Raw genomic sequence first — 14,215 nt, forward strand, 5'->3', positions numbered from 1 at the left:
GAATCAGTGAGGCTGTGATGACTTGCAACCAGAAGCTTGCACACGTTGTTATTTATTAGAACATGGCACCTTAGAAACCGTGCAGCATCCCTGGCAGCACAGTGCCATCCCTTGTGTCTGTGCAACTAATGCCATTGTGCGTGATGAAACCAGTAAGCAATCCAGCTGCTGTGAAAGAGGAATAGGCTCTTATTTGTCCAAAACATTCCTAATGCACAGGTTCTCTTGAACACGCCCATCCACAACTGATTTCACAGGTTCTTTTTATGATTCCCAGACACTCTGTAGGGGTAGATGGCTGACTATCTTGAGGATTTCTTTATTTAGACTTCAGGGAGAGAAGTGGATGGACTTCTGCTTCCCCGCTATAGGTGGTATACATTAATGGGCCTGTTCTTCATCTTGCCTTCCAGCATTTGTACAGAGTGAGAAGAGAACAGACCTGCGAGTAATAATAGTGATCTGGAATGTGGATCCGTATCATTCCGGCACACAACAGTGGAAATTTCAGTGTGATTCAAAATATGGAAGTGTTTAGTGAATGAAACCTCTTAGCAGAACCTACTAAATGCAAGTAATACTCTCCCCTCCATCGCTGGTATGCAGGGTGTTAGAGGTATAAACCGACACCCTGGGATGCTTGTTGCTTTCCCAGGAATATGGTCATCTGGAAAGACTATGTCTCAGGAAGTAAAGGCTAAATAAGAAAGGATGAGATCTGGCTCGGTGAAAGGCCTTTGGCGGGTGCCAAGCCACGATTTCAGTGTTTGTAACACCTGCTAGAGAAGGATATTTGCATGCTGTGGGCCTTAAAGAAGGGAGCAGAGACCTGTGAACTCTGACCCTGCGGGTGGACAGCCCAGCTCTTTTGTTCCTGTATCTTCTCTATGGCTTTTTAGCTGGGTGCCCACGGGTAAAGTGCTTAACTCCTGCCGCAGTTTCCCACACCATAGATGATACCCAACAGGGAAGGGATCTGGGAGGACCTCAGATGAAAGGACTGCTTGTTTTAGGGGCTTGTTTTTTTCTGAAAGGGTGGGCGGGGGGAACTGGTTGCTATCTAAGCAATTACTAAATGTAAATAATGTTTATTTTTTGAAATTCAGTGTGGGTGATATTAAGAGATTAAGGTATACAGGAACCAGAGGAGGAAGCCATCAGGTTCAAAGGACACCTGGATGGTACAGATATGAGACATTTGCATAGGTTTACGGGTCATTTCTGAAGTGCCTGCAAAGAAGTTAATCAGTTCAGAAATTCTCTCTTTTAGATTAAGTAGGATGGGATATAAATGAAATATTAAAGTTGAAACTGGAGGCAGCAGTTGATCGTGCATTATCAGCCACGTGCCTATTAGGCTGGAGGAAGAATCCACAAACAAAGCTTTCAGTTTTCACAAACTGAGATTTGCTGTTGATGGTGGTCACGTTCCTCCTGGGATGCCCAGCACATATATCCTTCAGTCCTCCCTCCAGAGGGGTGTGCCTGGGATAAAATTGTGCTGGAGAAGGGGAGCTGTGAAAATACCGTTTGTTGAACCTGTCATTCAGTCCTGCGCCTTTGTGGATTCATTGGCTGACCTGAGCGGGGGGAAACAACTGGATTTGCCTTGGAGTCTGCAGTCCTCTCCTCTTCTCCAGTCTGCTCTCCAGTAGGGCTCAACTGCTGCTGGCAGAGGAGATCCAAAGAGTGCTTCTATTACTCAGCTTCATTCAGATGCAGTGTGGGATCCAAAGGAGCGCTATATCCAAACTTCTCCAAGCCCGTAACAAGAAAAGAGGATGTTTTCCATGTTCTCTCCTGTTCTCTCTCTCTCTCCCTCTGCCCCCACTCAGCTATGTTCCCACTGGCTGTTTTTTTTGCCTGATGAGAAAGGAGGAGAAGAGGGTGGAGGAAGGGAGGAGCCTGCAAAACTCAAACATATCTTTGCAGAAACTTCACTCTTAAAACGCAGCTTTTTCCTTCAAGAGAAATTTTTGAGGCACAAGCCAAGGTCTACTGCATAAAACTATTTAATTTCTCTCTGCTTAAGGGTGATAAATAAAGATTTTCATTGTTAATTGTAACCACATGTGAACTCCAAATAGAAGGATTAGGAAGGGGAAAAGGCTAGAGTCATTTTTGTTCTGTTTCCCAGGCCTTCCCCTGCAGCTCAGTTACATTTTTTCCTTGCCTCCCTGTGCATTTTAATGGTATGTTTCTGTGAGCCCAGAATCCTGCCTGCTCAAATAGTGGGACTCTGGAAGGCATTTGTGAGTCAGCAGTTCAAACTTTATTGACTCTTGGTACCAAATTAAAATCTAACAAAGACCACTGCTGGGCTCGCTGTTCAGGAGTGGAGATGGGAAAGAGAAGGAAATTTCTACTCATTCATCTGTTTTCTGCTTTTTTTTGTTGTTGTTGTTGTTTTCCAGTCTTTCAGATATGCTTCAGTCGTTCACTGTAACAAATTATATTGGATTTTCTGTGTTAGGGCCTGTCCTCGCAAAGAAAAGAGTTGTATTTTGCAGTGCTCCAGCAACCTACTTTAAAGTCCTTACTGTACGTAAAACCTATGATGGTTTTAACATTGCACTAGTAAGTTACTGGGATACCAAGGTTTTGACCTACCAGTGCTTTTCCCTTACCAAAACCCACCCTGGCTTTGCTAAACTTAGGCCAGTCCAGACAGACCCTTAAATACATAGCATCTAATTAACCGTGTTAGCATCTCTTTTGCTCTCTCTTTTAATCAAGATGAGCACACAAAAAAGACACCATATTAGTGACTCATTTAGTAGGGTTTTATTTACTTTCTCAGCAGGAACCTGTAGTAATTCACCCAATTGTTTTTCCAGCCCTTTGTTAGTGGGCAGGATGGAAAGGCAGAAACAGGGTGGGGATAAAAGCCAGCCGTGTGGAGAGGAGCAGCTGGGAAAGGGAAACAACAATCCTAGCCGCAGGTGGATTCCCCAGCAAATCTGTGCCAAAATCCATATGCAAACCTAGAGGATCTCCGCGGCTGTCCTTCCCCTTGTGTTAAGAATAGTGAGTTTCAGCATGTTGCAATACAGTTTGCTAACTAATTTTTGAAGTGCTTCTCAGCTGCTGTGTAATTGTAGGGCCTTTTGGCCCCAATAAGTTTGAACTCTGTGACTGTAAAACTCGAGCTTTCTGATGGTGTACACAATGTTTGTAATTTTCTGCTTTAGTCTTGCTGTGGCAGAGGTCTTAGCGTGAGTGAGACATCACCTGAATATTAAGGCAACCCTAGCCCCTGAAGAAAACTACTCTCAAGGATTAGCCAAGTCCTGCATTAATGGAACTGTGGAAGCAACGAATATAAGGAAATTCCGTCTTGTGACTGCTGGTGGCATGTGTTTGTCTGGTTTTTTTTGTACCTGCTGGAGTAGCTCCGTGTCAGCTCCTCAACTACTGGTGTGTTTTGAGAGCTGTGTCTTGATTCTTAGGTCTGTTACATTTATATTTCTCAGCGGGACTAATAAATGCATTACGTCCGTGCTGTGCTACTACTCATCTGGTCCCCTTGCTCCTCCTCTGCTCTCAAAAATTAATGGAAGCATGTTGTGCTCTGTAGCCCCACTCCTACTGTGGATGGAGAAGAACTTCTGCCTGCAGCAATAAGCCATAGTATCTTACACTGTTCTGTCCTGTGCTGGAAGAAAAGGATGCAGCCTGAGCTCCTGCAGGTGTCTTGGCTGATGTCATTCAGAGATCCCTGTGCGCTGTTTCCATCCCTTTAAGGCTTGGTTCTGCAGCTCTTTAAGAGCCGCTGAAGTGGTCGGAGTCTAGTTCTTAGCAGTAAATTGCAGGGGTGTTGTCTGGGGTTCAATGGGTAGCTCTCTGTCCTCTTCACTGCTCATCCAATGACATAAGGCAAAGGATAGGGAGAGGAATATTTTTTCACTTTATTTTTGTACATGTAAGGAAGCTCACATGGTGTTTTGGATGCTCTGTTTGAGGTGATTTCAGGACAAAAGGTGAGAAGCCACTGGTGCTAGAAGTCCTCCAAACAGGCTACTCTCCATCCCTTTCTTTGCATCCCTTGGTAGGACTCCCAGTTACTTTGCTGTGTGAGCAGTCAGGGGACATGTGGTTAGCAAAGAGGAGGATGTTTTTTCCTGGTAGCTCGAAGTGAGTCTGCTATTCATTAATCTATCTCGTGTTGGCTTTCAGAAGGCGGCACAGAACCTAAAACCCGCTGTTCCCATCAAGTTCCGCATCTCCAGCCGAACAGATGCCGGTGTCCATGCACTCTGCAACTCCGCTCACCTTGACATCCAGAGGCCGCTGGGGAAGCCACCGTTTAATGTGAAACAACTTGTCTGCACTCTTAATAACCACCTGAAGCCTGAGCCAATCCGGTGAGTTAGTGGCAAGTCAAAATCTTTTATTTTGCCCGTGTCAGAGAAGGGAGAAAAATGCAGCAATGATCTTCCATCTTCACCTACAAGATATATTTTTACCCGTTATATGTGATGGCAAACCACTTCCATGCACACGTGTATTTCTGCTACTACCAGACCCCTGGTACATTAAAGATCAGTCTTGTTCCACTGTTGTTGTTAAGGGATCATCCATGCTGGTACCACCAAAACAAGAACTGTGAGAGGTTGGGGTCACCACGCAGGTATTGAACCCACTGGAAGGACTCTAGTTTCACACATGAGCCAGAACATGAGTATGTTAACTCTCAGTGCTCCTTTGTTCCCCAAACCCCCTAATTTTCTTTGTTTATTGAATTAGCACTTAGCAGAAACTTGGCTGCAGTATTGCCTCTTACATGTATCTGTGCAAAAAGATAAAGAACAAGCAACCAAAATTGCTGTTAGTGTTAGCATAGTCTGCTCCTCCCTTCCCTCTCTTCTTCCCTGCTACACTAAGGCTACACTTGACGTGATTTATAGAAGTTACATCACAAGCTCCAGTTTAATATTTTTGTAGCAAGACTTGATGTTTTATTCAATGGGAATAAAGTCGTTTTCATACTATACCTGACTATTAATGACTACAGAGTTGCATATGGATGTCGTGAGGTCCTTGATGCAATGATCTACCAGAACAGCCATTTCTTCTTCCTATTTTCTTCTCTTCTTTCTTGTTAGAATTATCACTTCTTGCAGAATTCCAGAGTGAGCTTGTTCTGCATGAGACCTAGATCTAAATGCCTACCCCCAAAGGCGGAAAAAAAATTATCATGAAACCAACAGTTTCTGTTAGGAATCTGCATCAATTACATAAGTAATTACTACGCCCTGTGAATTTTTGAAAAGGTGGACTGAATTTCATGTTCTTTGCTTTTCTTCCCAAGCTGTTGTGCAGCTTCTCTGTCAGCTGTCAAAGTTTCTGTGTTCTTCCCCAGACGTGGGTGTGTTTTCATGGTTAAAGTGTAAATTGAATGAAACATTGGTGTTTTTGGACTAAAAGCCAAATCTGTCCTATGTCACAGACTCAACAGCCCGCAGCTGCTTTGCTCCACTCTATTCTTTCTTGTCTTACTTTGTCTTATTTGCATAAACTAAAAGCTCTTCAAGGCACAGGCTGTCCTTGTACAGCATTTGGCACCATAGGACTTGAATCTCTGTGCGGTACCCTACTGAAGAGTGTGTCAAAGCACTTCGGAGTGTTGTGCAAGAAGATGGGTAGTTTTTAGGAGGTATTTAGGTGAGCAGAAGAACTTTGATGCAAGATGCCAACTGGTAATTACTCAGAGGCCCAGGTTGCTCTGTTTCACATTACTGCAGTCTTTCTGATGTCTGGTGGTGTGAACATAAAGGAAGATTATGGAGGCAAATTCCCCATGCCAGAACAAGAGCCAGGACAAAAAGGCACATCCCTCCCTACCCCAAAGAAGGGATTATTGTAAGAATAGCAACATTACTATGAAGTACACTCCCCCTTCCCGCTTCATCCAGTCTGCTTTATTTTCTAATCTCCTCTTTGTGAAACAGGGCCTGACCCAAATGCTGACATAGCAGGTCCTGGGATTTGAGGACTGACATCATACTTGCATCCGTTCTTGGTTTTGCAAGGGAGGATTCTAGTTCTCCAAGGCTTGGGGAACAGTGAATCCAGCTCCAAACGTGCAGGTGCTCAAATAGTTTGGGGTCTGAGGGAGGGAGAGATGAATGAAGGCATTACTTTTTTCCCCAGGAGGTCTTTCGTGCTGGTTCCACATGCAGTATAAAGCAAAGAGTGAGCTACTATGAGTTGGTCGAAGGTGCGGCATCCTCTGCAGAAGGTGTTGATCTGCAATTCAGTCAGCTGTTATGACTTTTTCAAAGCATATTGTGCACATTCAAACCTTAAGCAAAGGAAGGAGCCTGAGTAAAGCAATCCCAGGTGGCAGAGTCCTCTCTGGCTTTGACTACACTGGTGGGTGTTCAGTACCTCTGGAAACTAGGCCCCCAGGATCAGACTCTCCAAGGCGTCTGCCGCTGGTTTTAGAAGCAACAAAGCAGATTGCCTGCCTCTGGTTGGCAGTAGAGAGAGGCAGCTAATCCACAGATGTGACGAGGGGCAGAGACACTACAGCATGCCCTGGACGTGCCAATGATACCTGTCATGCTGGGCAGAGGCTAGCTAGGTTGCAGAAACTCTGCATTAATGTTGAGTGAAACACGGGTTAACTAGCTTGTTGTTCCAGCACTAGCTTACCTGGAGTAATCTAAGTTTAGCAGTCCCTGATGCAGCTTACTCCAGACGTTCTACTGACTCAGTGTGAATCAGAGGTGGACTGAAGGCGTCAGCTTCTAGTCCAGTGGCCGTTCCCTAGCCCATGTGCTGTGTTGGTGCAAGGAGCAGTGTTGGGTGGAGGGACTCTGCAGAGTTCTGCTGTGTCATGGCTAGGGGGTCTCTTAACAGCACGGAGCAAATTCTAACCTATGCTGATAGTCATGAGTGTGTGAGACAGTGGTGACTTGGCATTTGCTGCTGTAACAAGGTACACTGTGACTGGGATCCCACCTACGTACCCTCTGTAGGCCTATGCCAAAGAAGTGTTTAGTGCCTGCAGCTCTCATGGCCTCTGGATTGGGTTTTGCAGTGTTTTCCTGCAGCATTTCTGGCGTTGTATGTAAGCGGTGCTTTGCATTTATTTAAATACAGTGGGACCTTTTATCTGTGGGCTCTCAACTTGGTCAGTGGCTGGAGCAGAAGCTGCAGCATCTGTCTCAGAGCCAGCTGCATTCTTTCACCTCCGAACAAGCACCAAGGGAGCCATCAGAGGGTGAAGAGGGAGAGGAAGTAAAATCCTTGGAATCTGAGCTCAGGCAGGAGGAGAGCAGGAGGGCACTGTGAGAGCCTTATTACTAGGGGCAAGTAGTTCCTCTTAGTGCCGGTTTATTTTGTTGTTTTAACTGATCTTTTTCCCTGGATTTTTAAATTTCCTTTGACAGCCCTCATACAGTTTTGGGAACAGCATAAGGCCACACTGCTTTTCCTCTTTGATTCTAAGTCTTCTGACTGTTCACTTAGCTGTTGCTGTCCTTCCACGAGACCATCTTGTGATGTCTTGGAGTGGGTGAGCTCGGCCTAAGGGCAGCCTGAGATGACTGTTACGCTGCTTGGGCTTGATATGGAGCGTGGCTTCCATTAGATATGCATGATTGCCAGTCTCAGAAATCCATAAGGGAAATTCCTCTTCCTCCCCACACCTTATTTGTGAAAATGTGTTTTAGCAGTTTGCAGGGTTGGTTGAGTCTTTCTCTGAAAGCAAAGGTTTCACAGCAAGTACCTGAAAGAAAAGCAAATACTGATTTCACTGCTTTTATTACACAGCCCAGGGACAGCCGTCCAGTAACAAGTCAGATTGTGTGTCCCAGACCTGAGACTGACTATTAGCATGATGATATATGATTGACAGTTTTACACTTACGAATCCGGTTTCTCCATTGGCCTCTTAAAGTAGCAGCTAGATTCCTCTGCAGTGAGAGGCCAGACGACAAAGCAAACCTCTCTCTCAAGCTAGCTAAGTTTCATGCTTAACATCAGTGTGTTACCATCCCTTGACAGCTTTTACCTTCTTTGACATACGTGTAAAGAGTCTAATGCAGCTGCTGTGAGGTGGGGCTGGAGGTGATTTCTTTTCAGACTGCTCTGTGAATTAAACAAAAAAAAAAAAGATTCTGAAATAGAATTTGCCTTATGTGGGTTTTTGGTGGTTATTTTTGCTCAGACTGAAACCAGGTCAGAATCCATACACTCTGGAAGTCAAACCCTTTCTGGATATTCAGGCAATAACAGGGAACATGAAGTAGGTCATAGTTTTGATTTCCTTCCTTAAAAGATTAAAGCAGTTGATTGGGGGTCAAAACTACCTGATTTTACATCCAGAGGGTACCACTGCAATAATTGGTCTGTTCTGTGTGCCACCGGCCACTGAATCTCTCCCGAGTTTAACTTGAGTTGTGTTATCTAGCTTTAATGGTAGCAGTTGTCCTAGAGAGCTACTGTTGTGACCCTCTGATACCTTGACTGATCAGTCCAAGAGCAAACAGGATTGCTGCTGAAGAAAGTTTTAAGTCAGAGGGCATATCCAAAAGGAGGCAGCAGTGGGATCTCACAGGTGGGAAGATTTTTTTGCCTTGTGCTAGGGTTCTGTTCTATGATTCTATCTGACAGGTACATATCAGGAGGTGATGCCTTCTGATGGAATGCAATACAGTCCTGATCAATTAGAGTTTGACTTTATCAGGATTCAGTCAGCTCTACTTCTTCCTCCCTTGGGCTGAACCTTTTAAAAATGGTTCAGCTGCTTTCCATTAAGGAGCTTGGTGATGGGCATGAACCTAAGTGTATACAGCAACCATTCCCTCCCTCTTGTAAATATTACTTTGCCAAGAAGAATTATCTCCTAAAGCTGAAGAGAAAACAGCACTTTCATGTGGTTGCAAGCAGGGGATGATGGAGAGAGGGATCTTTGTGAGAATGCAGTATTGTCGATAGAGCTTGAAAGGGAAACAAGATTCCAAGCTGGCTGACTGTATCATCAGCAATAATAACCTCCTTCGTAGCAGGATGGGTCTCTTCTATCAACTGACCCGTCTTTTAGATTTGCAAAGCATATTTTAAAGGATCTTGTCCACGGGGTGTATTTCATTGCATGGGCTAACTTTAGGAGGGCTTTGCTGTCAGTTAAGTAGGGATGGTAATACAGAATCACAGAATACAGTACACTTACGCCGTCTGTTCCTGGTTTCAGTTTTGTAAGCGCACAGTAAGAGCTGTCTGGGTGACAAGACAGAGCTGGGATTCCTCCCACCTCCTGCAAACTGGCATTTTGTTTCTATTGTCAGTGGACAGAGAAGGATGTACTTCTGGAGGACATCTTTGTATCTAATATGTTGCCTTTTCTAGTTAGATGTCTTTGGGCTTTTTTTTACTCCAACCTTCTCTGAAATTCAGGCTCTGTTGAAACGCTAAAGAATGCCATGAGTCTTTATTTACCAGCAGTCTTTCAAACATGGGGTCTTAACAAGGCCTGAAATGTAGTCCGTTTGAAGAGCTGCTGGAATAAATGCTGGAAAGACATTCCGAGCTAGAAAGAGTCTATGGTAGCAATTGCATCTACCAGGAGTAGGAAAGGATGCCTGCGCTGAAGAGTCATGTGAGCACAAACAGGCTTTTTGGAAAGGATCACTCTGTTAGAGGGAGTAGAAGGATGGTTATTTAATAAAAATCACATAAGCTTTAACAAGAGAAGCTCAAGATAGATTAAATGCTTGTGGAGGCATGTAGACAGAGGAAAATAGATGTAATAATTATATTATTGTGTTTAGAAGAGGCTGGAAGTCCTAGGTTCATAATCCATTGCACGCCTGGAGGATGTAGTTTGCATTTCTACTGAGAGTTTATAGCAGTGGAGCAATCTCCTGGGCTTGTTATTACAAATCTTTGTGGAGGCCAGTGGCTCGGCTTTAATTTCTTCTTCTGTGGTCTGAGCCTTTGCAGTCAAGGGATGTGAGCCAGAGGCACTTGAGCTGGCAAAAATTCCTGAAGCACCAACGTTTTTAAAGTAAATAAATAGGTTTGTCTATTACTTGGTCCCAAATGGTATCATATTTTTCTGGCTGGCCTGCGTCCCTTCTCACTAGGCCAAGCTCCAAAGACTGAAGGGCACGCAGCAGGAGAAAAACTACCTTCTAAGGAGAAGTATCCTCTACAGTAACACCTGCAGAGCATTATGCCTGTGTGATAGTGGTTACTTGCTGTCTGTTCCCTGCAGTATGGTGAGTAGCCAGTGCTCTGGGGTAAGGGAAAAATCAAATCCAGTAAAAGCTGCTGCTGACATGTTCAAATCAATAACAACACTTTGGGGGAGGTGCAGAAACACAGGGAAGCTGTTTTCTCCCTTGCCAGAGAGAAGGGTGTTTTCCTTTCTGACAGCCTTCATATCCTCCCTTCTGGCTACGAAGCTGGTTGATGGTAATGGTGGCTTTGGCTTAGAGAAACAGGGCAATTTCTCCCTGTTGCTTATAGAAGAAAACAGGGCAGTTCAGCTGCCTAGAAAGCTGCTTCGTAAGTTAACTGCTGAGTCAGGGGAGGACAAGTAGACGTGAACATTCCCGAAAGCCATTTTATGCACACGAGAAATGCGAGGGTTCCCAGGAGGTCTCCTGCATGCAACGTTCTGCTGTTTTCAGATAGACTCAATCTAGGCGATGGTGGCATGCACCTTTGTTTTCATTGCTGCAGCAAAGGCCTGTTTGTCTTGGAGGTTGTGGGGGGAGGTGGGAGGGAAGTGACCTAGTTTCAACTGTCTCCATCTGCTGCAACAAGCTGTGTAGCTGACTTTGAGAGGGAGCACAGAGGTATCTGTTGTTGGGGGAGTGCTTCCCGCTCACGCCTGGGGCCATGGTTCTGCAAAAGCAGAAGGGCACAGTGTTTGTAAGGTGTGCTCTTCAGCTGGAGGTGGAGGGAGTCAGCTTGCTTTGGGAAGTTGCTGCCTCTCACCTTAAGCTTTGCTAGGAACACGTGTGCCCTCAGCCAGGTGCGGTACAACTTGATGGGCTGGGTGAGGTATTTGGTTTCATTATGCAGCAAAGAACACACGCTGTGAGTTGCCATTTGTCAGCTGAAGGACTGATTGGCCTTAGCCTCGACTGTGATGGTGTGAGTGTCCCCAAAGCTTGTTGCTAGGTGACCCAAAGTTAGTTTCACTGTGTATTTGATGACAGGGGTGATGCCAAGGCCCTTCTGCCTTCTTCTAGTTGACAGGTGCCTGTGGCAGCCTACAGGTGCAAATCCACAGTCACTGGTTAGTCACTGGCTTCAGGAGAGAATGATATTTAATTAATTTGTAAGTGCAGTTTCTCAAAGAATCCATTGCATGTTTCAGTTCCCACCTGTGTGGTGACCAAGCAAAAGCTTTTGAATTAGTGTATGAAATTTCTCTTCATCTCACTCATTGTCTTCTGTCCTAACAGCATTTTGAATGCCTATCGGGTGACCGATAGCTTCCATGCACGCTTCTCTGCACTGTCAAGAACCTACATTTATCGGCTGTTGATGGGCTGTACTCATTATTCTGAAATACCAGTGTTTGAAAAGGATCTCTGCTGGGCTCCTGTGGGAGGGTAAGTGTGTTCCATTAAACCTCCCTGGGGAGCTGCCTCATCAATGGTCTCGAAGTGCTTGGCTTTTGGGGCAAGCAGGGAGGGGGCAATTTCCGCATGTGAGACCAGATTCCCTGTTGGTATTGACAGGATTTCCCTGTGCAACTGCACTGAGCTACATTCACTGAGACCTGAGACTTGCAGCTCTTTTTGATTGTGCTGTCAGCTGTACCCGAGATAAACGTGCTTAGCACTGCTGCAAGACTCGGTGACTCCAGGCAGAGTCCATCAACAACTTCGTGTGTCCCTCCCCGTGGAAGTGCTGAGCGTTTCCTCGGATGACCTTGCCAGTTCATACAGCAAACCCATTCAGACAGCTGGCTGAAGGAGCAGCGCTCTGATATGCTGCACACAGACAGAAATACATTGTACGGCAGATCTCAGAGTTTTAGGTGTGGCCATACAGGCAGTCAAGAACGAAGGCTGAGAATTCTTTGGTTTTTTTCTTCTTTTTCCCCTAGTCCTATCTCTGGCAGCCACTGCATGTAAATCTGCTCTCTCATTCCTTCTCTGAGTGCTCCTATGTTTGAATAGCGAGAGCCAACAACTCTGAGCAACCCTACAATAACAAAGCAGTGTATCTAGCTCAGTATTCACTTGTGTTCTTGGAGTAGCCACTGAGTCATAACAAATCAGTGCTTGTATATGCAAGGGAAGAAAAACAAATCCAGTGTCATTAAAAAAAAAAAGTTAGGACATGGTAAACAGTGGGTGGAGAAAAAACAAACAAAATCCAGAGATAATTTGTTATTGTCCTTTCGTTTACATTGTATGGAGATAAACGTACATTCCAGAAAAATTGAATTTACCACAACTGGCTACAAACCTGTTTTTCTAGAACGTTGTGGAAATTTCACCGCTGCTATTGGAATAACAATTGTGGGTAATGGAAAAAAATGTAATCTCAACTCTCCTAGCAGAGGAGCGAAGATGATATTGTCCTAACATTACATTGCTGACTTTCTTCTCTGTGGGCTGTTGGAGGGAAAAATAAATACAAATTGCAAAATTAGATGTTATGCGCGCAATGTGCCTTAATCTTGGGCTTTATGAAATAGTTTTTAATTTAGTTCAGACACTGCAGTTAATTTTCTGAAATGGCAATACAACACAAAGGACAGGGTGAGCATATTGGAAATTGTGAATGGGAGGTGTTTTACTAGAAGGTGGGATATGTGGACTGCTAGTAGTGGAAAAGCTGCCAGCGTGTGCACTACTGAGTACCTCTGGGGTACAAAACTCATAATCCACATTAAACTTCTGTAGGCATCTGAATTGGCACGTAGGTGTTATTAGTGCTTCTCAGTGTGACCAGGATTCTGCAAGTGCCAGTCATCTTTACTGAACACAGTGAAAAAAATTTCGTGATGTTAGAAAATCTCATCTTGATTTGTTTGTTTGTTTTCTTCATAAGTATTTTGACCTCTGTTAAGATCACTTAACTTAAGCCGCAGGTCATGCACACTTACTCAGGTTTTCTTAGAAGAAATTTACAAAAATAAAGTAAAACTAAGCATCTGTTCAGCAAACATATCAATAAATCTGCATAAATTCCTTTGCTTGAGACTGTTTTGAACAGGCCTAGATACTTCAGATGAAGAAATCCTAATGACACTTGACATTTTGAGTTTTACCCTTGGCCTTTTCTTCTGCATCTCCATCTTGGGTTTATACTGGCCTCTTCATCTGTGACGGTTTGCTCACTCATTCCATTTCTGTTACTTGCTAATTTCATCCTCTGGCTGTTGCAAATCTAAGGTTTGGAAAACCATCACGGGGTTTGATATTTTCTTACCTGGCAACATTTTTTCAGTTTATAAGATCCAGATACTGCAAAGGATTTTGGTTCTCTTGCTGTACGCTCTAGCCAGCAGTTTGAATAGATTTGAGTTGAACTGTTACAGGAAGCACAGCAGGATAAAGGTTTGTGTAAAAGCATGTGCCTGCCAACCCCTCGTCTGGCCTGGGGGTTTGAATACCTTCAGACCTCAGGCCACTTGGCATCTCGGTTTGTGGTTTTGGGCCACTACAAGACAAATGTCATCTTGCAAAATGTGTTTCCACAATGCTGCAATGTTAAATCTGCGTGTCGGTTTTAAGCTTCTCATCAATTAATTGGACTTTGACCCACTTACTTGGTCCCACCTGATGCTCGTTTCCTTTTGCTCTGTGTGTTTAATTTCAGCCACCTGAATGTGCCTGCCATGGAGGATGCAGCACAGTTCCTGCTGGGAACCCATGACTTCAGCACCTTTTGCTCTCTTAACTCCAAAACACCTTTACAGTCTCCAGTCAGAACCATCCTCCAGGCAGACATCCGACCTTCTTCTGGTTTCCTGTCCCATCACTATGAGCACAGGTGAGAGCCTCGACGCTCAGCTGAGGAGCTGCTCTGATCAGCTGGTGCTTGCTTTGTCCAAAAAGCGGCTTTCTAGCACTGCTTTGAGAACTGCCCTCCTGCTTGCTGTGCATTGCCGTCACAGTCGGTGATGGTGTCAGCAGGGCTCTGCCTAGTGACAGCTTGGAAAGGGCATTTCTTTCCCTCTCTTCCCCAGTGTCCTCAGGGAGAAAGATGAGCAAGAATGAGGGCAGGGAAACTG

General features: G+C 44.7%; 1 protein-coding gene across 1 annotated transcript in view; it reads left to right on the top strand.

Moving 5' to 3' along the window:
- PUSL1 (pseudouridine synthase like 1) overlaps positions 1 to 14,215 on the top strand; it is a 29,666-nt gene that overhangs the window by 5,017 nt on the left and 10,434 nt on the right. The window contains exons 3-5 of the mRNA XM_075113844.1: positions 4,177 to 4,364; positions 11,427 to 11,576; positions 13,801 to 13,974. Of these exons, the coding sequence (XP_074969945.1) occupies positions 4,177 to 4,364; positions 11,427 to 11,576; positions 13,801 to 13,974 (512 nt within the window). The remainder of the gene's footprint in view (positions 1 to 4,176; positions 4,365 to 11,426; positions 11,577 to 13,800; positions 13,975 to 14,215) is intronic.

Source organism: Phalacrocorax aristotelis, chromosome 19, assembly GCF_949628215.1.
Source record: "Phalacrocorax aristotelis chromosome 19, bGulAri2.1, whole genome shotgun sequence".
NCBI classification, from domain to species: Eukaryota; Metazoa; Chordata; class Aves; order Suliformes; family Phalacrocoracidae; genus Phalacrocorax; species Phalacrocorax aristotelis.